This window comes from Vipera ursinii (genome assembly GCF_947247035.1).
Source record: "Vipera ursinii genome assembly, chromosome: 2".
NCBI classification, from domain to species: domain Eukaryota; kingdom Metazoa; phylum Chordata; class Lepidosauria; order Squamata; family Viperidae; genus Vipera; species Vipera ursinii.
Genome location: NC_139513.1, coordinates 180,880,141 through 180,905,467, shown reverse-complemented (window position 1 = coordinate 180,905,467; position 25,327 = coordinate 180,880,141). Strand labels below are relative to the sequence as shown.

The window sequence follows — 25,327 nt, the reverse complement described above, 5'->3', positions numbered from 1 at the left end:
ATACCTAAAATCCCTACAGCCATGTAAAAAACTTGGTCCAAAATATATAGGACCTTTCCCAATTAAAAGAATCATAAACCCAGTAACTCGGTAATTAGAATTACCAAAGAACCTCAGACAAATACACCCAATCTTTCACTGCAGCTTACTGAAACGAGAACAACAGTATAATTTCAGTAAGCTACAATGGAACACCGGGTGAATTTTCCCCAAAAGTCTGGGAAATTAACTGTTGAGAAAATCTTAACCAGCAAAAATACTTTGAACTTTATGGGAGAAACAAATCTAAATAAGGACTGTAACAGGATATAAGATGAGGGAACCAGAATGATTAGATAGAAAAGAAGTATTATATTGATGTGATCATTATTTCTAGGAATATTGGGAAAAAATCATATATGTAACTGTTATTTATCAAAATAATAAGAACCCAGATTGTTGGGGGCAATAAGCTGACTTTGTAAAAATGCCGCTTGGGGGGGGCGAAAGCCCTAATAAGCAGGCATATACATAGAACTGTATTATTTCAAGGTTTGCAAAGAAGACATTTTGGGGAAAAGGGGAAATCAACTAAATATACTATATGGATTATGGATTATAGAAACCAATTGTTAATGATTTTTCTTTACAAATGTAAACCCAGCAAACACACTGTTTACCAACTATTAAGTGATTTATGTTTTTAAAAAATCAATAAAATATATGGGAGAAAAAGAAACTTCCCTGAGAAAGGGGAAGCTCTGGAAACTAATCCTTTTGTTTACCTGGATGGCTGGATGCTCTCGGGAGAGCTTCTCGAAGAAGTAATTAGATGGGTACCTGGCTGGGGGCGGGGCAACAAAGAAGCAAGTTCATAAATATTGTCTATTTAAGATAGACAATAAAAGCTGCCACGGTATCTTAGAACACTAGATTTTTGCATATTTGCCTTTTGCTTTAAAAGAGACTCCTCTTGGCTGAAGCTTGTTTTCTCCTTTTTGTTGAAAAATCATTTCTGAAACTCTGCAACTTTAAAATGGCAAGGAAGAGAAGAGTTGCTATAATCAAGCCAGAGTAAGGAAGTGAGAAAGTACTTTGGAAATTACTTCAGAAACAGCTAGATTTAAATCTTTTGGAGGTTTTTACTATTTCTTTCACTAAGCTGACTCTGTTGAACTTTCCTGGTTATAGAATAGAAATTGTTTAAAGAACTAAGATGATCAAAGGCCTGGAGACTAAAACATATGAAGGACGGCTACTGGAGTTGGGTTTGGCTAGTCTAGAGAAAAGAAGAAATAGGAGAGACATGATAGCAGTATTCCAGTATTTGAGGGGCTGCCACAAGGCAGAGGGGGCCGGGTTGTTCACCAAAGCATCAAAGGGAAGGACAAAAAACAATGGTAGGAAACTGATCAAAGAGAGAATCAACCTGGAATTAAGGAGAAACTTCTTGACAGTGAGGACAATCAACCAGTGGAACAGCTTACCCCCAGAAATCATGGGCACTCCATCACTGGAGATTTTTAAGAAGAGACTAGACATTCACCTGTCTGAGACAGTATAGGTTCTCCTGCTGGACTAGAACAGGCCTTTTCAACCACCCATTGTACCTGTCATGGTTCTGATTAATGAGACAGATCAAAGAACACTGCATGATTGTTTATTCTAAAAAAGTGATTCAAAGCCAAACAGTTAAAGCAAAAGGCTGCCTCTTATATTGTCAGTGCAAAAAACATGTCAATGTTTGCAGCATTGACAGTACCACTTTTAGGATATGGCAACATCCGAGTACCACCAGTCACCTAGCAAGGTGTCAAAAACTTGATGACCAAGAAAAAAAAGGAAAAAAGTGATGAAGTATAGGTAGTCCTTGAATTACAACAGTTCACTTAGTGACTGTTCAAAGTTACAATGCCACTGAAAAAAGTGCTCCCCAAGCCACAGCCGAGCAAGACATCTGCCTGTCTGCCTGGCAGTGCTCTTCCTCCTGTCTGAGGTTTTCATTGTTGTGAGCATTTCTGTTGAGGATTGGCAGTGGGGGTGGGGTGGGGGATGTTTGGTTTTTATTTCCCCCATCTGCTGGGTGGTTCCAGCAGGTTTTGGTCACTTCACATGACCCTGGGACACTGTGACTGTCATAAATATGACTCAGTTGCTAAGCATCTGAATGTAAATCATAAGATCCTGGAGAGGCTGCAACATTCCAGCTGATTGGTGCTTCCAGCTGGAGCCTGGTGCTGACCCTGGCGCTTCCACTGAGCTCTGACAGCCCCAAAGAAGCGCTGATCCTGGCGCTTCCGCTGAGCCCTGACAGCCCTGCAGCTCCACCCATCTCTCGCTCAGGCTTGTTCAGTGTTACCACTGGTTGAGTTCATTCCCCTCCCCCGCTACCACTTTTTTAGGATGGTTGCATACCACCTGCCAGGTGCCAATGTAGCACAGGTGGTACCCATACCACTAGTTGAAAAGCCCTGGACTAGAAGACTCCAAGGTGCTTTCCAGCTCCTATTCTATTCTATTCTATTCTATTCTATTCTATTCTATTCTATTCTATTCTATTCTATTCTATTCATCAAATTTGGGGATGACACTCCAGAAGATAGCTCAAGATCCAGAAGGATCGTGAACACTGGGCCCTATCCAACAAAATGAAATTGAATGGTGGGAAAAGTAAGATTGTACACTTAGACAAAGCAAAAACAAATGCACAGGTATAGATTAGGTGATTCCTGCCTCGACAGAAGTAACTGTGAGAGGGGATCTAAGAGCCCTAGTGAACAACTACGTAAACATGAGCTGGCAGTGTGCTGCAACCACCAAAAAGCCAACACAATCCTGGGCTGTATTAACAAACAGAGAGAATTATATATAAAAATGATGTTGAGACTCTAGAAAGAGTTCAGAAAAGTATAACAAAGATGTTTAGGGGACTGGAGGCTAGTTGCAGGAATTGGGTATATCTAGTCTAAGAAAAAAGGACTAGGGGTCACATGTCAAATGCCTGGTCAACCCTGCCCTGGTCAAGAATGGGTATGACACTCAAACAGCTTAAAGTGCCCATAGCTTTCTGCCAGCTGGATGGCTCAGTGGCAAGAAGGTGGGTGTTGTGTATGTAGGATACTTGACTGGCACAGCCAACCTAACATCACTGACATCACACAGGTGATGTGATAGCTAAACCTGTCTGGCAGGAAATATACGACACCGGGTTGGGTGTTACCTGACAGGCGGGAAAATAGAGCAATCGGGTTGGTCAGCTGGTGGGGCATCAGTAGTATATAAGGGGTTGACGAGGGTAGGACTGGGCTTCCATTATGTAATCAATAAAAGGAACAGTTCATGTACCCTGTCTCTTCCTTGTGTTCCATGCGGCGGCTACTACATAACAGTGGTGGTGGCAACATTTGTTACCAAACCAAGGATGGGCACACACATGGAGATCCTGAGCTTCATCATAGCCCCTGGAATGGAAAGGCCCCTTGTGTTAGGATGTCTTGGAGCCTCACTGTGAAATGGAGGAGGGGACTGTTAAAAATCCAGCTTGATGGCTGTGAAGGGGGAGGGGGAACGGGCTGTCAAAAATCTGCCCCAAAGCTGCAGCTGGATAAAACAAAAAGAGAGGTGGGAGTAGCTGCCAAAGGTCGCTCCCAGGATAACCCTTGGATCCCCAAGTACTGGGACTTACGGGATGTCTTCAGTGAGGTCAGACATGCTCCCACCCCACTGGCCAACTGACAGTGCCATAGAAATCCTACTGGGGACCAAACTACCCAAACCTAAGTTGTATTCCATGACCCCTAAGGAATTGGAGGAATTGCAGACTTTTATGGACAGAAATCTGAAGTGTGGATTCATCCAACCTGCCAGACTGAGGGTGGCTGCCCCAGTACTGTTTAGAATGGAATGGAATGGAATGGAATGGAATAGAATATGGAAGGGACCTTGGAGTCCAGCCCCCTGCTCAAGCAGGAGAACCTATACCATCTGAGAAAAGTGACTGTCTAGTCTCTTTTTAAAAATCTCCAATGATGGAATGCCCACAATTTCTGGAGGCAAGCTGTTGTACTGGTTAATTGTCCTCACTGTCAGGAAGTTTCTCCTTAATTCTAGGTTACTTCTCTCTTTGATCAGTTTCCAACCATTATTTTTCATCCTTCCCTCTGGTGCCTTGGGGAATACTGTGACCCCCTCTTCTTTGTGGCAGCCCCTCAAATACTGGAATACTGTTATCACATCTCCCTATTTCTTTTTTTTCCTTTAGACTAGCCAAACCCAAATCCCGCAGCCTTCATATGTTTTAGTCTCCAGGCCTCTGATCATCTTAGTTGCTCTTCTCTGAATTTTTCCCCAAACTCTCAACATCTTTTTGTGATATGGTGACCAAAATTGGCTACAGTGTTCCAGGTGTGGTCTTACTAGGGTTTTATAAAGTGGTACTAATACTTTGCGTGATCTTGATTCTATGCCTCTGTTTATATAACCCAGGATTGTTCAAGTTTGTCAAAATCTTTTTGGATCATGAGTTTGTTTTCTGGGGTGTTGGCTACTCCTGCCAGTTTGGTGTCATCTGCAAATTTAATGAGTTCCCCTTCAATTCCCTCATCTAAGTCATTGATGAAGATGTTGAAGTATACTGGGCCTAAGATGGAACCTTTTGGTGCCCCACTGCTTACTTCTCTCCATGTGGATGTAGCGCCATTGAGGACTAATCGTTGAGTACGGTTTGCCAGCCAGATACAGATCCATCTGGTGGTGATGTTGTGTATTCCATCTTTTTCTAACTTCCAACGAGTAGGTTGTGGTCTACTTTATCAAATGCCTTACTGAAATCTAAGTATACTATATCCACAGTATTTCACTGGCCTACTAGTTTAGTCACTTTATCAAAGAATGAGAGAAGATTGATCTGGCATGATCTGTTTTTAACAAACCTGTGCTGGCTGCTAGTTATAACTTTGTTTGCTTCTAGTTGTTTGCAGACCTGATTTTTGATTACTTTTTCTAGGATCTTCCCAAGTATTGATGTTAAACTGATTGGTCTGTAGTTTCCTGGGTCCATTTTTTTCCCTTTCTTGAAGATGGGAACCACATCAGCCCTTTTCCAAACCACAGGTACTTCCCGGTGCTCCAGGATTTATGAAAGATGTGGTGCAATGGTTCTGAGATGACATCTGCTATCTCCTTCAGAACTCTGGGATGTAATCTCTCGGGTCCCAGTGTCTATCTGTCTATCCATCAAGGTTGGATAGGTGTTCTCTTACTATTTTCTTGCTTATTTCAATTTTTGTTTCTAGTTTGCAAACCTTTACCCGCAGTTCGCCCCCTTGTTTGTCCAGATAGTCCTCCCCATCACCAACTTCTGGAGGCAAGCCGTTGCACTGAGCGTTCTGATTGTCAGGAAATTTCTCCTTAATTGGAGAAATGGATCTATCTCTCTTTGTTAAGCTTCCATCCGATGCTTCTTGTCTTGCCTACTGGAAAAAAAGTTAACCCCCTCCTCTTTTTGACAGCCACTGAAATTACATTACCCCTAATCTTTCTTTTTGGTAGATTACATATACCCAGTTCCTACAACCGTTCATCGTACAATTTAACCTCCAGTCCCCTAATCATATTTGTTGTCCCTCCCTGCACTCTTTCTAGGATCAAACGGCAATAATTTGTAATATAAGGAGCAATAGAATATAAAGCATTACAAATCGTTTCAGCTAAATACTCTGAAAAGTAAACTGAACTGAAATGATTGGCCATTTCCCTCATGTGATAGAAATATTGTCCAATAAAGAGCGAAAGTAACTAGAAGGGCGGCGTGCTCCCTTGTTTCAATGATTCGTTGTTTTAAAGAGATGGACAGGTCGCTTACCAAATTAAAAAAAAACAAACAGAAAGAGGCGAAAGGACAAAGGCAGGGTTATACTATTCCCTGTGCTCTTAAAGCTACTATTGGCCGAGAGTCTGTCGAATGACACGGAATTTGTCCTATTAAAATGCTGACTGGAAACAGATATAATAGACAAATGTCATCCTATCATTATGGGATCCTGCTAAATTCTCCTTCACTATTGGCTTTGTACGGGAAATGACAGCTTTTATTAGCAATAGTAATAGTGATTGACAGATTTAGGGCGGGCCGAAAAGCAAACGGGCGTCGCTGAGACCGGATGAGAAGAATCCAAAGGGGAAGTTTGTGGGTTATTGCCTGGGGTTGTGAAAGGAAGCGGAGGAGTGTGGGGGGATTTATCCCCCCCAGGTCGTTGTTATGGGCAACCGAGGAATGGAGGAGTTGATTCCGCTGGTGAACAAGCTACAAGATGCTTTCAGTTCTATTGGACAAAGCTGCCACCTCGACCTGCCACAAATCGCTGTGGTGGGTGGTCAGAGCGCGGGGAAGAGCTCGGTCCTCGAGAACTTCGTCGGCCGGTAAGTCGAGCTGTCGTTCTAACGAAGGGAAGGCGGACAGGGGAGGGGGCAATATGCCGAGGGAGTCTTTTGATCCGGCCGGCTTATAATAGCCGACGGAGTTTGCGGAAATGCCTTCTGAGAACGTCAAGCACATCTCATGCGATGGTTTCGGAAATAGCCACCATTAGAGCGGTGGCCTTGGTGTAACCGCTCTCTGTGAATAGCTTCCTTAGCCAAAACATATCTTATTACATGAACGTTCCGGTTACGCTAGTTGCGTTAGCTGAGCAAGAAGCGGACAGAGATCCCAGAAGTAGCGGTCTCGAACAGATATTTGTTTCTGTGTGGGTTGTCAGGTGTGACTTGTGAATGGTGAAACGGGGTAATGCTTTCTGGCGTCCTTCTTTCCCAGCCTCATTGACAGGTTACGGGGAGGCAGCTGTCCGAGGTGTCCCCGCAGTCTGTCTTTTGGGGTAAATGGTAGGATGGTGTTCAAAGAGATAACCTTTAATTGTCATTTTTTCCTGTGGGTGCAATGACACACATCAAAAATGAAATTTAGTTGCCCACTCTCAAACTGAACACATACATGTCACACAGGGCATTTTTGTCATAGAACGCTCAGAACGGAGTTCCGCCACCTTTTTTGGATGGAACCTTGTAGGGTAGGCAAGGTGGGTTGTATGACGTGTGAGTTCCGGCACCTTTTTCTTTTACAAAAAAAGCACTGATGACACACACCTAAACATACCATATACAACATACATACTATATACAACATATGTATAAACAAGGGGTAGGCAACCTTGGCTCTTTTATGACTCCTGGACCTGAAGTCCAGAATTGTGGGAGTTGAAGTCCACAAGTCATAAAAGAGCCAAGGTTGCCTATCCCTGGTATAGACCTACACCCCTACATATACATAGCATATGAATATTAAACACTGTCTATCTTGAACGTATAATGGAAGGAGAAAGCTTGAGAGTTCATATTTATACTGTATGGAACGAAACTGGCTGAATCTGGATGTTCTGCTTCGGATACCACAGAGCCTTTTCTTGCTCCTTCCATCCTTACCTTGTTCAGAAAATGCTACTTCACCATTTCTTGGAAATTTTGGCCTGGTTCTCATGTTATATGTTCATCGGTAATTGTGCAGCTGATTGTATGAATAATTTATTAAAATTGAAATTATGAAAATTTCATGTAGATGTTTTAAAGTTTCTCTTGCAAAATATCTCCTGGTGTATTAACATTCTTTATGGTCCCACTTTTTTTAGTACTTTGCGGCTTACAGAAACCCTCTAGTGACTAATTTATGAATTATTTCTATTACTTCCTAAACAGAAGACCCTTCAAGAAAGTTGCATATGTAGAGAAGGCATTAGTTCCTTTTATATGCAGATGGTGCATCCATCTTACAATAACGATTTAAAAATCTTATTAACCTGTACTTGTGTACAAATAGTCCTCTACTTAGGACAGTTGAAGTTCTGATGGACCTGGTTTCAGTTCCAATGGCTGTCCCCCCCCCGGCTTTTGTGGGATTGCATTTTGGGTGTTTGGTAGCCAATCACATTTTGCAGCATCCCATGGTCATATGACCATGAGTCAAGACATTTTTAGCTGAAAACTGGCATTCACTTCTGGATTCCTGCAAAAAATGCTCATTGGGTACAATTGGTTTGCTTAACTACCATGGCATTTCTTAATTACTACAAAAAGGTCGATAAATGGATGTGGTCATGTGATGACCCCCTTAATCAACTTGAATTATGACCATAATTTAGCTTAATAACTTAGCCTTGGTGGAGCAGTGGGCTAATGCCTCCTTAAGTAACACCAGCTGCCTGCAATCAGTGCAGGTTCGCATCCCACCAGGCTCAAGGTTGACTCAGCCTTCTATCCTTCTGAGGTAGGTAAAATGAGGACCCAGATTGTTGGGGGCAATAAGCTGACTTTGTAATAATGCCGCTTGGCGGGGGCCGAAAGCTCTAATAAGCAGGCATATACATAGAATGAAGGCTATTGCTAAGCACATTGGTTTGTGCTTAAATTGTAAGCCGCCCTGAGTCTTCGGAGAAGGGCGGGATATAAATGGGATTAAAATAAAAATAAATAAAAAATAATACCTATAGCAGGGGACCCTAACCCACGGTCCATGGACTAGCACCAGGCCGTTACATGTCAGATCTGGGTCATGCAAACAAGCAAAACCCCATCTGCGGGATTCAGGCAGCATGCGAAATTACACAGGAAAACCTCTCTGCACAGAACTGGTCCCTGTTGCCCAAAAGGTTGGGGGATGCTGACCTATAGTATTTTTTCTCCAAAGTTAGCCATAGTTGTCATTACAAACTACTGATCCCTGTTGTGCTAGAATAATGGCCCTGTCACAGCCTGTATCATAATTCTATTTAAAAGATGCTTATGTGCAGGGTAGAATTACTGCATTTTTTTTCTTTGCAGGATCAGAGAAATGTATTTTTAAAAATACAATTTTATGTATTTTCTGTACATAAATGGTATTTTCTGTAGATTTTTATCCCACCTTTATTACTTTATATTTTGTGTATGTGGAGTACTATCCTGTCTCTCATATACTGACAGAATCTTGACCAATTAACTTCATTGTTAACTTCATGTAACATTAAACAAATTAAAGCAAATGTATTAGTAAAACAATTATTTCTGTTAAAGACATTTGTGGGTGGGGCAAAATGGCAGCCACAAGAGAAATAGCTTCATTTTGCTGTCCTAGACAGATCTGTGCAGTGCTGCAGAAGCTACTGAATGATGCAGAAAGTTTCTGCAGCATTGTGCAGACTTCTTTAAGGCAGCAAAATGAAGCAGGGCTCTGCTGTCGGTGGCAAACCTGTATGTGACCACCGTTTTGTCCACCCGTTTGTGGGTGGGGACAAAATGGCAGCTGCCTTATAAATGGCCAGATAAACTGTTTCATTTTGCTGCCTTAGAGATGTCTCCATAGTGTTGCAGGAGCTCACTGTTCAGAGCTTATTAAGGCAGCAAAATGAAGCAGTCTGTCCCTGGGCTGTGTGGCGGCAACCTGAATGCAGCTAGCATTTTGTGGGCAGGAGAAAATGGCCATTTTCGAAACTGTGCCATGTAGTCGTGCAAAAAAGGAACTCATTCCAGCACTCTGGAAGACCTCGGAGCTCTTCAAAAAATAAATGAGAAGGTTGTTTGGCCTATAGGAATCAGGTCTAAGTCTTAGAAGACCAATGGAAGTGGGAAAAGGCCTTTTGGGACCCAAGGGGTGGGAAGCATGAAGCGTTTAGGGCAGGGCTTTTCAACCTTTTCACCCATTGTACCACTTTTAGGATATGGCAACATCTGAGTACCACCAGTCGCCTAGCTCCAGCCATCTCTTGCTTAGGCTTGTGCAGTGCTGCCACCAGTTCAGCTCATTCCCCTCCCCCACTACTACTTTTCTAGGATGGTCACGTGCCACCTGCCAGGTGCCAATGTACCACTGGTTGAAAAGCCCTGATTTAGGGGATGAAGGCTTGGAAGGGCCATGACAGGCAGGCCTGAGCCTGTACTGGGCCTTCAATGGCCTCACTCACCCAGGAGGCATCCCATGCTCCACTTAACAACCCACAAATTCATCTTGTATTTCATTGGGGAGAGCACAGATGGAAAGGGAGAGGTCATTAATGACTGCTGCAACAGATGACCATAATGGGCAGGATCCATTACAGTCATATCTTGACCACCTGTATTCTGTATAATTTGGTGCCCCAAAGTAGCAAAATTCTAGGTTCAGAGAAGATACAGTGATTTCTACTCATCTTGACATTATACTTCTGAAAATGCAGCCTATAACTGCATTTGTTTTTTTTTATAGTTGTATCACATTGTTGGCTCTTGTTCAATTTGTGACCTGCTCAAACATACATAGAATCATAGGGTTGGAAGTGACCTCGAAGGTCTTTGTCCAACCCCTTGCTCAAGGCAGGAATTTTATATCATCTCAGTCAAATGGTTATCCAGTCTATTGTATTTTTGAAAACGTTGACTGATGGAGTATCTACAACCCTAGAAGGCAAGCTATTCCATTGATTGATTGCGCTCACTGTCAGAAAATTTCTCCTTACTTCTAGGTTGTACTTCTCTTGGACAAATTTTCACCCATTACTTCTTGCCCTTTTCTCTGGTGCCCTAGAGAATATGTCAATAAGTCAAGTCTTCTTTGTGACAATACCTCAAATGCTGAAAGACAGCATTTCCTTTCTGCATTCTTTTCTGCATTCTTTCTAGAATCTCAACACCTTTTTGTATCATGGTGAGCAAAACTGGACAGTATTCGAAATGTAGTCTTACCAAGGTAGTATAAAGTGGTACTGACATTTCTTGTGACTGTGATACTATCACTCTGTTGATGCAGCCTAGGAGTGCATTGGCTTTTTTGGCAGTTGTAGAACACTGCTGGATTATACTTAAGTGGTGGTCCAGTAGGATTCAGTTATTACTGTTGAGCCAGGTACCACTATATTATACCTATGTCAATGCTGCTAACATCAGATGTTCTTGCTTTGACAACATGTGGAGAGGCAGCTTTGCTTCTTTAAAACTTGTGTGTTACTTTTAGAGTTAGAATTAGTTGATGCTGGGGGGAGGATATCTCTCAAGGCTGTTTTGAAATAAGATAAGAATTTGGTGGGTTGTTAAACAGGAGGGAAAGCTTACATTCAAACTAATTGAAGAATATGATTTATGATGGTTAATTAGAGGGAGGAACTGTACTTTGATACTGTGTGCTTAGGGGAGGGGAATCCAGATTTTGGCTTGACTATGTACATGCTGAAGCTATTCTCTTTTGATTAAAGACTCCTTAAGATAAAGAATGCTTCAAGGTTCTTTGAAGAATTGTGTCTCTCGGAACCATGACATTAAGCCGAAATCCAAAAACTTCAAACTATCTAGGAGTCCTGAACCCCAGCAGTTTTCCCTAAATATGGGGGAAACTGGCAAAGATTAAGGGAAGATTTCATCATGGGGAGAGACAGTGAGCAAGCCAGGGAGGAAGGAGCTTTTTCAAGCCTCCCAGCTGGGGAGACCCACCAAGATGTCGGTCACTGAAGATTCGGGTGAGTCAATGGAAAGATTTGAAGAGCTAGAGATGAGAAGCAGAAATCAACTCCTGCTGAGAGAAGCCTCCAGCCCCAAAGAGAGCGGGAACCCAGTCTGAGGCCTCTGCAGCAATGGGGAGCTTGGCAGCCCCTCCAGCTTGCCACAGCTAATAGAGGCCTTGCAACAGCTTGGGGTGGTGCAGAAGCCAGGAGATCAGCAGCTGGTGGGAGGGCGACCACAGCAAGGAGATTGGTCACCGCCCCCGAACGTACAGCAACCACTGACGGGCCCACAAATGAGGGGAGATCCAGCAGCAATCCCCACCCATCCAACAACCATTGAGGGGCCTACAGTAGCAGAGGGCTGCTAACCAGCAGGAAGTTCATTAACAGCCCCCACCCAGGCAGCTGTCTTTGGGAGATTCCTGGCAACCCAGGAGATTGCAACTGCAGATATTGCAACCACAGCAGGGGGCGTGGCCACAGCCCCTGAACGTGCAACCCCTGGGCATGCAGCAGCAGTCAGGATGGGACCAGCAGCAACTGGGGATGCAACAGTCACAGTGGGGAGCCCAGCAGCCAGTGATTGATCCACCTTTCAGAGCAACCTTTGATGGGGACCCAGAGAAGCTGATTTTTTTTCTCAACCAAGTGCGCTCTCATTTTAACCGCAGTGCCTACTTCTACCCAGACCCGGCCGCTATGGTTGACATGATTGCGTCTAGTCTAGAGGGGGAGGCATCTGAATGGCTAAATAATTTATACAATGAGCAAGACCCTGAATTGGAGGACCCCCACCTCCTCCTCCTAGGACTGAGATAAAGATTTGAGGAACCATCCATTGCCCTTAAAGCAGAAGAACAAATCAGTAATATAAAGCAAGCCAGCTGACCTGCCTTGGAGTATGTACGAGAGTTTTGCAAGATAACCGGTCGGATAGAGAGGTGGCCTGTGTAGTCCATAGTCCATCATTTCAGGGAAGGGTTGGACGACCATGTCAATAATGCAAACATTGACATGTTTTTGCATTGACAATATAAGAGAAAGCCTGTTATTTTAATTGCTTCATTTGGGAGGGAGAAATCACCCGGAAGTTGTGATAAGATTGCAAAAAGCCGCGTACAGAATGGGAAGTGAACCCTCATATGGAAAACTAATTAGATAATGTGATTTATGACGTGTAGATAAGGGCGGGGATTGTGTGTGTGTTATGGTGGGTTTGGGGGAGGAGATTTCAGATTCTGGCATCCCTCCATGAGTGCCGATGTTTCATCTCATTACTAAGACTTTTTAGATAAATAACATGCCTGCAATCTGTTTGATTTGTCTTATTCATCAGAACCATGACATCATGCCAGAATCTTCCCAGGTATTGAAGCCAGGCTGATAGGTCTATAGTTTCCTGGATCCATTTTTTTCATTTTCTGAAGATGGGAACTATAACAACTCTTTTCCAGTCCTCTGGTAGTTCTCCAGTGCTCCAGAATCTTTGAGAGATATAATTCCGTGGTTCCGAGATCAGAACTGCCAGTTCCTTCAGAACCTTGGGGTGTAGTCCATCTGGTCCTGGTGATTTTTTTAAAAAAAAATCCTATTTATATCCCGCCCTTCTCCAAAGACTAAGGGCAGCTTACAATCTTAAGAAGCACAAATCAATGTGCTTAGCAATAGCCTTCATTCTATGTATATGCCTGCTTATTAGGGCTTTCGGCCCCCCCCAAGCGGCATTTTTACAAAGTCAGCTTATTGCCCCCAACAATCTGGGCCCCCATTTTACCTACCTCGGAAGGATGGAAGGCTGAGTCAACCTTGAGCCTGGTGGGACGCGAACATGCACTAATTGCAGGCAGCTGGTGTTACTTAAGGAGGCATTAGCCCTCTGCTCCACCAAGGCTCTTAAGATTTGAACTCATCTAGGGTGGACAGGTGCTCACTTACCATTTTCTTGAGTATTTTAACTTGTGTTTTTAATCTGTTTTTTACGGTACTGTTTTTGATAGGTTGGACTATTTTTTCCCTTTGTGTAAAGAGATGCAAAAAACAAGTAGTTCTGTTTTCTCCCTATTTAGAAGGGAGCAAGGTGCCTTTTGAAGTATGGACAGATCACAAAAATTTAGAGGCACTAAAAATGCCCCGCAAATTGTCCCCAAAGCAAGTGCGATGGGCATAGTACTTTAACCGTTTTAACTTTACTTTAAAGTACGTACCGGGAGGAAAAAACTTCCTAGCTGATGTGCTATCCCGACTGCCACAGTTCAAAAGTGAACGCGAAGAGGTCTACGAGGCAATTATCCCCAGTTCACAACCTGCAGCACAACTCACACCTTGCAGAACCTCTAATCCTGATGACCCAGGAGTGAAGAAGATAAACAAGAGCTCCTTACTGATCAATGGTTCAAAAATAATCAAACCTCCCTAACATGCAGGGATGGTTTGGCATACATGGGGGAAAAATTGTATCCACCTGAAACCCTTCGTCTCAATGCTCTCAGACACAGCCATGATGTAAAACAGACTGGACACTTTGGATATTTAAAAACTCTACACCTCATCCGCCTGCAATTTTGGTGGCTGGGGCTAAAATGAGATGTGGAAAACTATGTCAAGAGTTTTACCGTATGTGCCACCATGAAAAGAATTCCAGGAAAAACCCCTGGGCTACTGCAGTTAGTAGCAGACCCTTCCCAACCATGGGAAGAAATAGCTATGGACTTTATTGTAGACCTTTCAGAGTAGCCACAGGAAAAGAGCTCAGCCCAATGCCTGACTATTCTCAGTTGCCCTCTGTTTCCCAGACACTTGATCAATGGGGGAGGGGGTGGGAAGAGGTTTGGAGAAACATGAAAACGGCGTTAAAAAAGACTTCTGAGACTTATAAAAAAACAAGCTGATAAAAAGAGGGCTCCTAAAAGAATATTCCAAGTGGGGGAGAAGGTTTATCTGTCAACTAAATATTTACGTCTCAAATTACCCAGCAAGAAATTGGGACCGAAATTCTTGGGGCCTTTCCCCATTATGAAAATCATCAACCCAGTCACAGTAAAATTGAAACTCCCCAGACTTTTGGAGAGAATAAACCTGGTGTTCCATTGTAGCTTACTGAAATCTTTTCGAGCCTACACTTTAAGAAAGCACCTGGGTCCCTCATAGTAGCAGGTCAGACCCTTTATGAAGTGAAACGTATTCTTGACTCTAGAATCTTTGAAAATTGCAGTACCTAGTACAATCGAAGGGATACCCATTGTCTGGAGCCATTTGGGTGAAATCTAGCGATGTGAAAGCTAACAGACTTATCAAAAAGTATTATGAGAAACACCCCAACATACCAAAAGCCAGCTCCTAACTTGTGTTTTTTTACATTACAGGATCTGTTCTTTTGTAAGGGGGGGCCGGATGTCAGTGCTGCAAACATTGACATGTTTTTGCACTGACAATATAAGAGACAGCCTGTTATTTTAATTGCTTCATTTGGGAGGGAGGAATCACCCAGAAGTTGTGATAAGATTGCAAAAAATTTAATTTTGTATTTTCATGTTCTTTTTTAGTTTTTAATGTTATGAGCCGCCCTGAGTCCTTAGGGAGAAGGGCGGAATATAAATATAATCAATCAATCAATCAATCAATCAAAAAGCCGCATACAGAATGGAAAGTGAACCCTCAGATGGAAAACTAATTCCTCAACCAAGTATGCTCTCATTTGAATAGCTGGTCCCATCTCTACCCGGACCCAGGTACTATGGTCAGTGTGATTGCGTCCAGCCTAGAGGGAGAAGCATCTGAATGGTTGAACAATTTATATAACGAGCAGGCCCCTGATTTGGAGGACTCCCACCTTTTCCTCCTGGGGCTGAGGGAAAGATTTGAGGACCCATCGATTGCCATCAAAGCAGAAGAACAAATCCACAAGATAAAATAATTTGGCCGGCCTGCCCTGGAGTACGTGCGGGAGTTTCGAAAGATGGCCGGTTGCATAGAGAGATGGCCTGAGCAATCCATAATTCATCATTTCAGGGAAGGGTTGGACAACCACTTTTCTCAGGCCTGCGTATACAGAGCTGTACCTGACCAGCTGCAAGAATGGTACTGGTCAGCAGTAAGATTAGATGTTCATCTCACCTGCTATAAGAAGCCTCTCCCACCTGAAGTCGAGCCGAGGCCACAGCAACCTGAATGGCAATCACCCCCATGAAAACCTCCAACTACTGTGATGGCTGAAAGACCCAGCCACCTGCAGGCCCATAAATTAAGTGTTTCTGGTGTGGACAGCAGGGACATCGAGCAGCTAATTGCCCAGTCCCCTAATCGCAGAATAGACCAGGACCAGCAGCGAGAAAGAAACCTGCACAGCTGGTAATGAGAGAGAAATCCAACTGGATGACGCAGGCACCTGTTGCCCAAGTCACATCCCCCATATGGGAGGACACCTGGACTTAGGCTGGATCCACCCCCGTTCTACCCTCTTTTGAAAGCGACAATGGAGAGAACAACCCGATGGTGAGCCGACACATCCCACCTTTCTCACTACCTGCCAAGCTCATAATCCCTAAGTTGGATAAGCAGGTAGATTTAAAGGTGCTAGTTGATCTTGGATGCTCCCGATGCATCATTAGCTTGCCATTTGCCATGAAACTGGGCATACAAGGAAAACTGCTCTCCAAACCTATGAGGTTTGAGCAAGCCAATAGCTCCCTGATGGGAGGGACTTTAGTCACGCAATTAACGGAGCCCCTACACCTAGAAATTGGTGATCACTGGGAATTTATTCGCTTCCTGGTGGCTCAAAAAATGACTGAGGCTGGGATCCTAAGATTAGCCTGGTTGAACAAATGGAAGCCATTTATCTGGTGGGAGAAAGGAATGAGAACTGTTAGACTACCTATAGGGCCTAAACCTCCCACTTATTCAACAGATATTACAGGGGATTTTAGCCCACCCAATGAGCGAGCGCACATGGCTACCTCACAGCCACCAGGCGAGCTGCTCATCCCCAGTGATTACTGGGACCTAGCGGAGGCACTTCGTGAGAAAGAATGCAATACCTTGCCTCCTCACTGGCCCAATGATTGTTCCATTGAACTGTTGTCGGGGGCCAAACATCCACGACCAAGAATGTACGCTATGTCCCCCGTTGAAATGGAGGAGATGCAATGATATGTGTATACAAACCTAGTGGGGCGGAGCCAAGATGGTGGAGAGGCAGCAAAGGCTGTAAAGAGCTCCTCCAAAAGTAAAAGTTTTATTTTATTTTACTTTATTTTTATTTTAACTTTTTAACCTCTTTTAATATTGTATTTTAACCTACCCCTTTTAAACTTTTTAAACCCATTTTTAACCCATTTTAACCTTTTAAACCATAGTTTTAAACTTATTTTTAAACCTGTTTTAACAAAACTGAATGGGGAAAAGAAGGAAGAGACAGCACTCTGCAGCAGAAAGTATATCCAAGCCTTTGAAGCAGCAGAAAATGGAGGATTATATTGCAAACAGACAGTCTGCTCCAGTAAGTAACTCATTCTCAGGCACCTTATCAGATAAATTTAATTTATGTGACTCATTGGAATGGGACTTACAACCCGAACTGGAGAGCAGACAGCGTGTGGAGTTGTCCTCCTCCCTCTCGGAGAATGGCTCCCCTCCTTGGAATCCGGCAACAGCCTTTTTTTACACAGGAGGGAGATGTAGCAAATTTGAAGGGGGAAAATGTGACAGACTTCCTCTCTAGACAATGTTTGCTTACAGCTCAATATATGATCTCTTGTCAATTGTCATAAATAAGGTCGACTGCCTGAAAGAATCTTTTGCAAAGTTTGTTAGGAGCCACCCAAATACTGTAGAAGGACTTGGGAGGATAACCATGGACAGACATGGGATGGCTAACTCAGAAAATGAAAGTAGAGAAGGACCTTGTTCTCCTCCCAAAAATTTGAACACCTACAGAGAAAACACTCAATCAGGCAAAGGTCTAAGAGATGACCAATATAAATACAGTCTGCAAACTAACCAGGTTACTTTGCAAATTTATGACAAGAGAGTAAATAGAGGGTGTTGGAGCAATAGAAAAGCTATTAGGCTGTCCCTGAGCCAGCTGCTCCGCTGTGAATTCACTCTGATAGATCTACTACATGCAGAGTGGCTGCCAGGAAGAACACAATGTATGAGAATTCTCCTATCGTTCAAGCAGCCCACAATTCCCTCCATGCTCTTCAGAATGAAACACTTTCTGAGCATCTTCTCAATATTTCCAATAAGGGTCTTTTGTTCAGAAAAAGTGTGCCCACTCCTGAAACAGCGTCACCAAGAGGGAACTGTCGCTTTAAATCTAGGCTGCAACAGCCCTCACACTACTAAGCCTGAGGCTGCTGCAACTGAACTGACCCTGAGAAAGCAAAGAAGCAATATACGAACTGTGTTACCCACAGCCGCAGGAACTGCTGAGGATGTGCCAGAGGAAATGTTGATTGACCTATTCAGTGCATTGCCAGAACCTGAGCAAGTTAACATCATTCAAAGATTGATTGGATGACCTAAAAGATGCATTGACAACAACTCAATCTACAGCAAAGCCTCTATTTAATTTGGCTCCACTAACCACGCAACCTTGTGACAAGATATTTAATCAACAGTCTGCCTTTACCTCAACAGTAAAAAAAGGTGCTGTCACACAGGCTGAGAGTGGGGTAACTGCACTGACTGACCCAGCCTCTGAGAAACAACTGAAAGACAAAGGCCTTCATCACACAGTGCCCCCTAAGCTGACAAACACTAAAGATATAATCCAGCTTCCATCCTCATTTGATTTAGAAGTTCCCACAATATCTTTCCACAAGATGAACCCTCAGCCATGCCCCTCCAAAAATGGACATAAATCTACATTTATAGACTTAAGCCAGAGTACCTGCCCATTGGAAAAAAAATCATTCTTGGAGCAAGAGCAGAGGCACATTGGCAACCGAGATATAGAGGAGCAACAACAAGTTCTGCAACCCATGAGGAGAAATATCGAACCTCACAACAACTGTGTTTATATGGGAAGCTTAGATGATATTGACCCAACTCCAATGTCAAGTTGACATCTGGCATTTCTACCATCTAGCCAATCAACCAAGTCAGACCACCTTGCCTCTGAGAACCCCATACAGTTGATGACCTGGAACATAGCTGGCTGGAAAGGGATGGTTGATAGTGGACTAATGAGCTTTCTCTCTAGATTTGACATAATAGCCTTTCAAGAAACCTGGCTAACCGAAGTGGATGAACCAGTACAATTGCCAGGCTTTCAGGGATGGGCCTCCCCAGCCCTAAAAACAAAGAACAAAGGGAGACCCTCTGGTGGGCTATGCATTCTTATAAAGCAAGAGTTGCAATGGCAGGGAGAGAAATTATATAACGAAGATAAGTATCCATACTTTCTAGCTGTCAAATTTGAATATGACCAGTTTGAGTTAATATTGGTAAATGTGTACATTCCTCCAAGCACATCCCAGCACTATAATTTGGAATATTGGATGGTAAGGGAATCCCAGGGGAGTTCTTTGATAACCATCCCCAGTGGCTCTCGAGAGACTGTAAAAGTAATGCCGCTGGCCTGCTCCTAGTCTCCTTAATTTTTAAGGGTAATCTCCAAATTTTGGGAGGTAAGGACAACAATTATACATACCCTTATACATACCACTCAGCCAATTCAAGTAGTGTACTGGATCTCTTTTGTGTGTCTAGAGATAAGGCTGACCTCTTCTCAGAGGTCACAGTACACCTTAGCGACAATAGCGACCATCAGCCTGTAAGTGTGACATTGCGAGGCCGCTCAGATTTAAGACCATATAACATGGCTAACAGATGGCTCACCAAAAAGGTAGAGGTGACCCAAAATAAAAGGTTAATTTGGGCCAAAGTTGATACTAAGGCAATATTAGAATGCCTTAAAACAGAGAATGGTACTAAGTGGGCTAGAACAATACAGTCATCTACTACTGACTGGATGTCAGCCTTCAATGCATTCTCCAATCTGTGTAACATACTGAAGAAACACCTAACAGCTAAACCTACTACAAAAAGAGCCCAAGTGGGTAGACCTCGCTGGTTTGATCCTGATTGCCAGCGACAGAAAAAGAAATTGAAGGCAGCCATGAGGCTTGCCCAGAGGAATCCTACTGCCCATATACAAGCTAAGATGCTGCACACAAGAAGGGAATATAAAAAAACTATAACATTAAAGAAAAAACGTTTTGCCATTTCAATCTGGTCAGAACTTGAGTTGGCTGCCAGAAGTCATAATTCAGTATTATTTTGGCACTCAGTAGCAGGTATCTTGAAGGAACGGAGATTTGCATTTGACATACCAATCTCTGCTGCGGACTGGGAGAATTATTATTTATTTTATATTTTTTTATTTTAATTCCATTTATATCCCGCCCTTCTCCGAAGACTCAGGGCGGCTTACAAGCTTAGCAGTAGCCTTCATTCTATGTATATGCCTGCTTATTAGGGCTTTCACACACACCCCAAGCGGCATTATTACAAAGTCAGCTTATTGCCCCCAACAATCTGGGTCCTCATTTTACCTACCTCGGAAGGATGGAAGGCTGAGTCAACCTTGAGCCTGGTGGGATGCGAACCTGCACTAATTGCAGGCAGCTGGTGTTACTTAAGGAGGCGTTAGCCCACTGCTCCACCAGTGCTTGTTTGCCCCCACCGAACCGGTAAAGAAATTATTTTTAAACAGTGATTTGGTAAATCCTAGAACTCTCCCCCCTTGGCCACCAGTCTCAGAAAAGGAGATACAGTCCATCATTAAAAGCTTAAAGAGCAATAAAGCCCCAGGCGAGGATTTTTTACCAGCAGAATTATTTAAGAAATATCCCAACTGGTGGGGCCCTGTATTGGCAGGTCTTTTTACACACATAAATAACACCTGCCATATACCAGATGGGTGGAAGATGGCAATAGTTGTCCCCATATATAAAAAAGGGAATAAAAAGGATCCTAGTAATTATAGGCCCATCAGCCTGATTGACATTGTAGCCAAAATATATGCTAGGTACCTTTTGAACAGAATTGAAATCTGGGTAGAGGAAAAAAATATCCTCACAGAAGAACAAGCAGGTTTTAGACAAAACAGATCTACTATTGATAACTGCTTTGTCTTGAACCATCTAATTGCCAAATATGCCTATAAGAGGAGAACCCTGTTTGCTGCTTTTATAGACCTTACAGCAGCATTTGATATGGTAAATAGAGATGTACTATGGAGTAAATTGACATCTCTTAAGATAGAACCCAGACTCCTGGCCTTGATTAAAGCCCATTAATTAAAGCCCTTTAATTAAACCCACCTGTTTGAGGGTGAGGTATGGGGTTAATGGGGCCCTGACTAACAGGATTCACACAAATAAAGGGATAAGGCAAGGGTGTATCCTGGCCCCATTATTATTAAATTTATACATCAATGACTTGCCAGGGTTAATGAAGGATACCATGGTACACATGCCGATGATCCTAAATACTGTAACAGCTTGCTTTATGCTGATATGATTTTATTATCATACTCACAAGTAGGATTACGTAGGCTATTAAGAAGATTCAGCTCTTATTGCCAGGATAACTCCCTAATCATTAGCAAATCCAAATCGAAAATAATGGTGTTTGGAAGAAACCATCAGAGACATAAGTGGCAATTAGATGGTGAACCAATTGAGCAGGTTAATACTTTTGTATATTTGGGAGTAACTTTTTCCAAGACTGGATCTTGGGCCTGCCATCATCAACGGAGTACATTTAGAGCAAAAGCCCGTTTGAATTTATTGCTCAAACTAAAGAACCATAGTTACCCAGGGTCCCTAGCTCCATTACTCAAGGTTTATAAGGCTAAGGTTACGACAATGCTCTTGTATGGAGCAGAAATTTGGGGTCTTTATTCAACCACAGTTTTAGAACAAACACAGTCCCAGCATCTGAGATGTATTTTGGGTGTAGATCCAAGAACATCTGCTGTAGCAGTTAGAGCTGAATTGGGAATTCATACAATTCAGGCATTATCTAAAATTAGAGCTTATAACTACTGGTGCAAAGTTAATGAAATGGAGACTGATAGACTCCCCAAATTATGCCTACTAGAGCAAATAAAACTACAATCACAAATCTCCTGGATCACCAAACTAACAAATTTTGTAAGAAGCTGTGGCCTTCCTGTTTCTTGCGTAACAGGAGGACAATATAAAAAAAGAGTTGCCCAAAGAATTAAGGATATAGAAGCACCAAGTGGACACCAAGTTGATGTTGAACTTAATTACGGCAGCAAGACTTTTAGTAGGTCAATATTGGAAGAAGGAGGAACTGCCGACTATAGAAGAATGGACTCTAAAAGTTTCTGACCTGGCGGAAATGGCAAAGATTTCGGCTTATTTGAAAGACCATTCGCAACAACGTTATATTATGGAGTGGAAAAAGTGGATTGATTATATCCAGAACAAATATGGGACTAAAATGTTTCATTTAGCATTTGTATAAGTTTTTTTTATGTGATATTAGTATTGCTTGTAGTCATTTCATATGAGCTAGAGTGCGATAGACTTAATAGTTTATTGTTGTTAACATATGGTTGTTTATGATTGTTTCTACTTTTATACCTTGTATTTAGCTCTGGGAAGTCGGGGAAGGAGGAGGGGGGAAGGGGGGAGGGTTAGGAAGGGTTGTGTGGGGGGAGGGGGGAGGAATTGTTAAAGATAAAATGTATTGTAAAACTTTTCAGTAAAAAAAAGGATATAGAAGCACAAACTGATATAGCTATCCTTAGTAAGGTGGGTAACTTGAAATGGCTGAGTAAATACAAATGTACTTTTCAAGTGGACAGTTATTTGAAGTTACAACTCCCAAAACATCTTATGGAGATATTTATGAGAGCGAGATTCGAACAGCTTGATACAATGGTCAGATATGGGAGATTTCATGCTATACCGTACAATGAGCGTCTCTGCATTTGTGGAGCAGCAGACCTGGCTCACATCCTATTTGTCTGTTGTCTGTATAAGAGGGTGAGAGACAGGTATCTTGGTCTATATACCAAACGAATGACCCATTGGGATCCCCATATCAAAATAACTTATCTTATGTCCGGTCAGAACTTGAAAATAACATTTAACGTAGCACAGTATTTAAACAAAATGATCTGGTTAAGATCTGCTTATGTGGGACTGATTGGGGTAGATTGCAAGGGTGACTCCGAAATATAATGTTATCATTTTTTATCTATATCTTAAATTTGTATTTTATTACTATTTCATCTTAAATTGTATTTTATTTTAATTCCATTTTAAATTGTATTTTATCAAATTCTATTTTGGATTGCTTTTATCAAGTTTTGGTGACGGTTTGTTGCTGGAACTTTTCACTTTGATATGGCCCAAGGGCTAATCAATAAAGTAGTTGTTGTATACAAACCTAGTGAGGGGATTCATCGAGCGGGCCAAGTCAACCATGAGTGCCCCTGTGTTGTTTAAAGAGAAAAGGGATGGGTCTCTTCATCTCTGGATAGTCTATAAGAGCCTTAACGCTGTGAGTGTGGAAAATAAATACCCTCTCCCACTCCTGAAAGACTTACTAACCCACCTGGCGAAGGGGAGTGTCTTCACTAAATTATACCTTAGAGAAGCATATTACCGGATGAGAATAAAGAAGGGGGATGAGTGGAAGACAGCCTTCAACTGCCCCTTGAGAAGCTCTGAGTTCAAAGTCATGCCATTTGGATTGTAGGAGGCCCCAGCTGTATTTATGCAGTTGATCAATGAGGTCCTACATGATCACCTATACAAAGGCATCCTGGTGTATCTTGATGACATCCTGATATACAGTACAAATAGGACTGACCACATAAAACTAGTCAGAGAAGTGTTCAAAAAACTATTGAATGTGAAATGTTATGTCAAATTGTCGAAATGTGAATATCACCAAACCCGATTAGATTATCCCGGCTATAGAATTTCTGACAAGGGCATTGAAATAGACCCAGCAAAAGTAAAAGCTATAATCAAATGGCAGCCCCTAAAGACTCGCAAACAGCTCCAGAGCTTTCTAGGTTTTGCCAATTTCTACCTTCAATTCATTCCCTTTTTTGCTGAGATTGCTCTACCCCTTACAGAACTACTCAAAACAGGCAAGGGTGGGGGAAAACCTCAATCTGGCCAACCACTAGCATGGACAGAAAGCTTTTGAGAATTTAAAAAGACTATTTGCGGCCAAACCGGTTCAAAAGCACCTGTGCCCCGGGGACCCCTTTGTAATTCAAGCAGATGCCAGCGACGTGGCAGTCCGAGCTGTGTTACTGCAAAAGAATAAAAATGTAGTCCTGCAACATTGTTCCTACACCTTTAGGAAATTCACTGAAGGCGAGAGGAGATGGACAGTCTGGGAGAAGGAGGACTTCACAATTAGGTAAAGGTAAAGGTTTCACTGCACATGTGTGCTAGTTGTTTCCGACTCTAGGGGCTGGTGTTCACCTCCGTTTCAAAGCCGAAGAGCCAGAGTTTGTCCGAGGACGTTTCCATGGTCATGTGGCCGGCATGACTAGACACCAAAGGTGCACGGAATGCTGTTACCTTCCCACCATAGTGGTCCCTATGTTTCTACTTGCATTTTTACGTGCTTTTGAACTGCTAGGTTGGCAGAAGCTGGGACGAGTAACAGGTGCTCACTCTGTTACGTGGCACTCGGGATTCGACCCGCCAAACTGCCGACCTTCTGATCGACAAGCTCAGCGTCCTAACTGGCAACAATATTTAGAAGGGAGGAAGGTGCCTTTTGAAGTATGGACAGTTTACAAAAATTTAGAGGCACTAAAAACTCCCTGCAAATTGTCCCCAAAGCAAGTGTGATGGGCACAGTACTTTAACCTTTTTAATTTTACTTTAAAGTACATACTGGGAAGGAAAAACTTCTTAGCTGGGGCGCTATCCCGATTGCCACAATACAAAAGGGAATGCAAAGAGGTTTATGAGGCAATTATCCCCAGATCACAACTTGTGGCACAACTCACACCTTGCAGAACCCCTAATTCTGATGACCTGGGAGCGAAGAAGATAAAACGAGAGCTCCTTACCGATCAATGGTTCAAAGATAATCAAATGTCCCTAATATGCAGGGATGGTTTGGCATACAAGGGGGGGATTGTATCTACCTGAAGCCCTCCGTCTCAATGCGCTCAAACACAGCCATGATGTAAAACTTTGGATATTTAAAAAATTTACACGTCATCCGCTGGCAACTTTGGTGGCCGGGGCTAAAACGAGATGTAGAAAACTATTTATTTATTTATTTAATTAATTAAATTTCTATACCGCCCTATTCCCGAAGGCCTCAGGGTGGTTTACAGGGCAGCATAAAATACAATATAAAAATAATATAGAATTAAAATACATTAAATTAATTAAGCCCAATTAAAACAACATATAAAAAAGCTAAAACCCCTTCAGTCCAGGCCTGATAGATCGAAAAACCAGGTTTTCAGGTCCCGGCGAAACAAACGCAGATCGGGGGCGGTCCTAAGTTCCACGGGTAAATCATTCCAGAGGGCAGGCGCGCCCACAGAGAACGCTCTTCCCCTAGGAATAACCCGCCGGCATTCCCTAACCGGCGGTATCCTGAGAAGGCCCTCCCTGTGGGAGCGCACGGGACAAAGGGAGCTTGATGCCGGCAGCATGTGTTCCCTCTGATAACCCGGGCCCAAGCCATTAAGGGCTTTATAGGTCATCACCAGCACCTTGAATCTATGTCAGGAGTTGTACCGTATGTGCCACCAAAGAATTCTAGGGAAAACCCCTGGGTTACTGCAGTTGGTGGGAGACCCTTCTCAACCATGGGAA

The 25,327-nt window shown here is 42.9% G+C and overlaps 1 protein-coding gene across 6 annotated transcripts in view; it reads left to right on the top strand.

Annotated features, from left to right (window-relative positions):
* Positions 1–6,137: 6,137 nt before the first annotated feature.
* DNM2 (dynamin 2) overlaps positions 6,138–25,327 on the top strand; it is a 186,749-nt gene continuing 167,559 nt past the window's right edge. For all 6 annotated transcript variants that reach the window (XM_083355833.1, XM_083355830.1, XM_083355831.1 and 3 more), the window contains exon 1: positions 6,138–6,399. In XM_083355833.1, the coding sequence (XP_083211959.1) occupies positions 6,239–6,399 (161 nt within the window). In that variant the 5' untranslated portion in view covers positions 6,138–6,238. The remainder of the gene's footprint in view (positions 6,400–25,327) is intronic.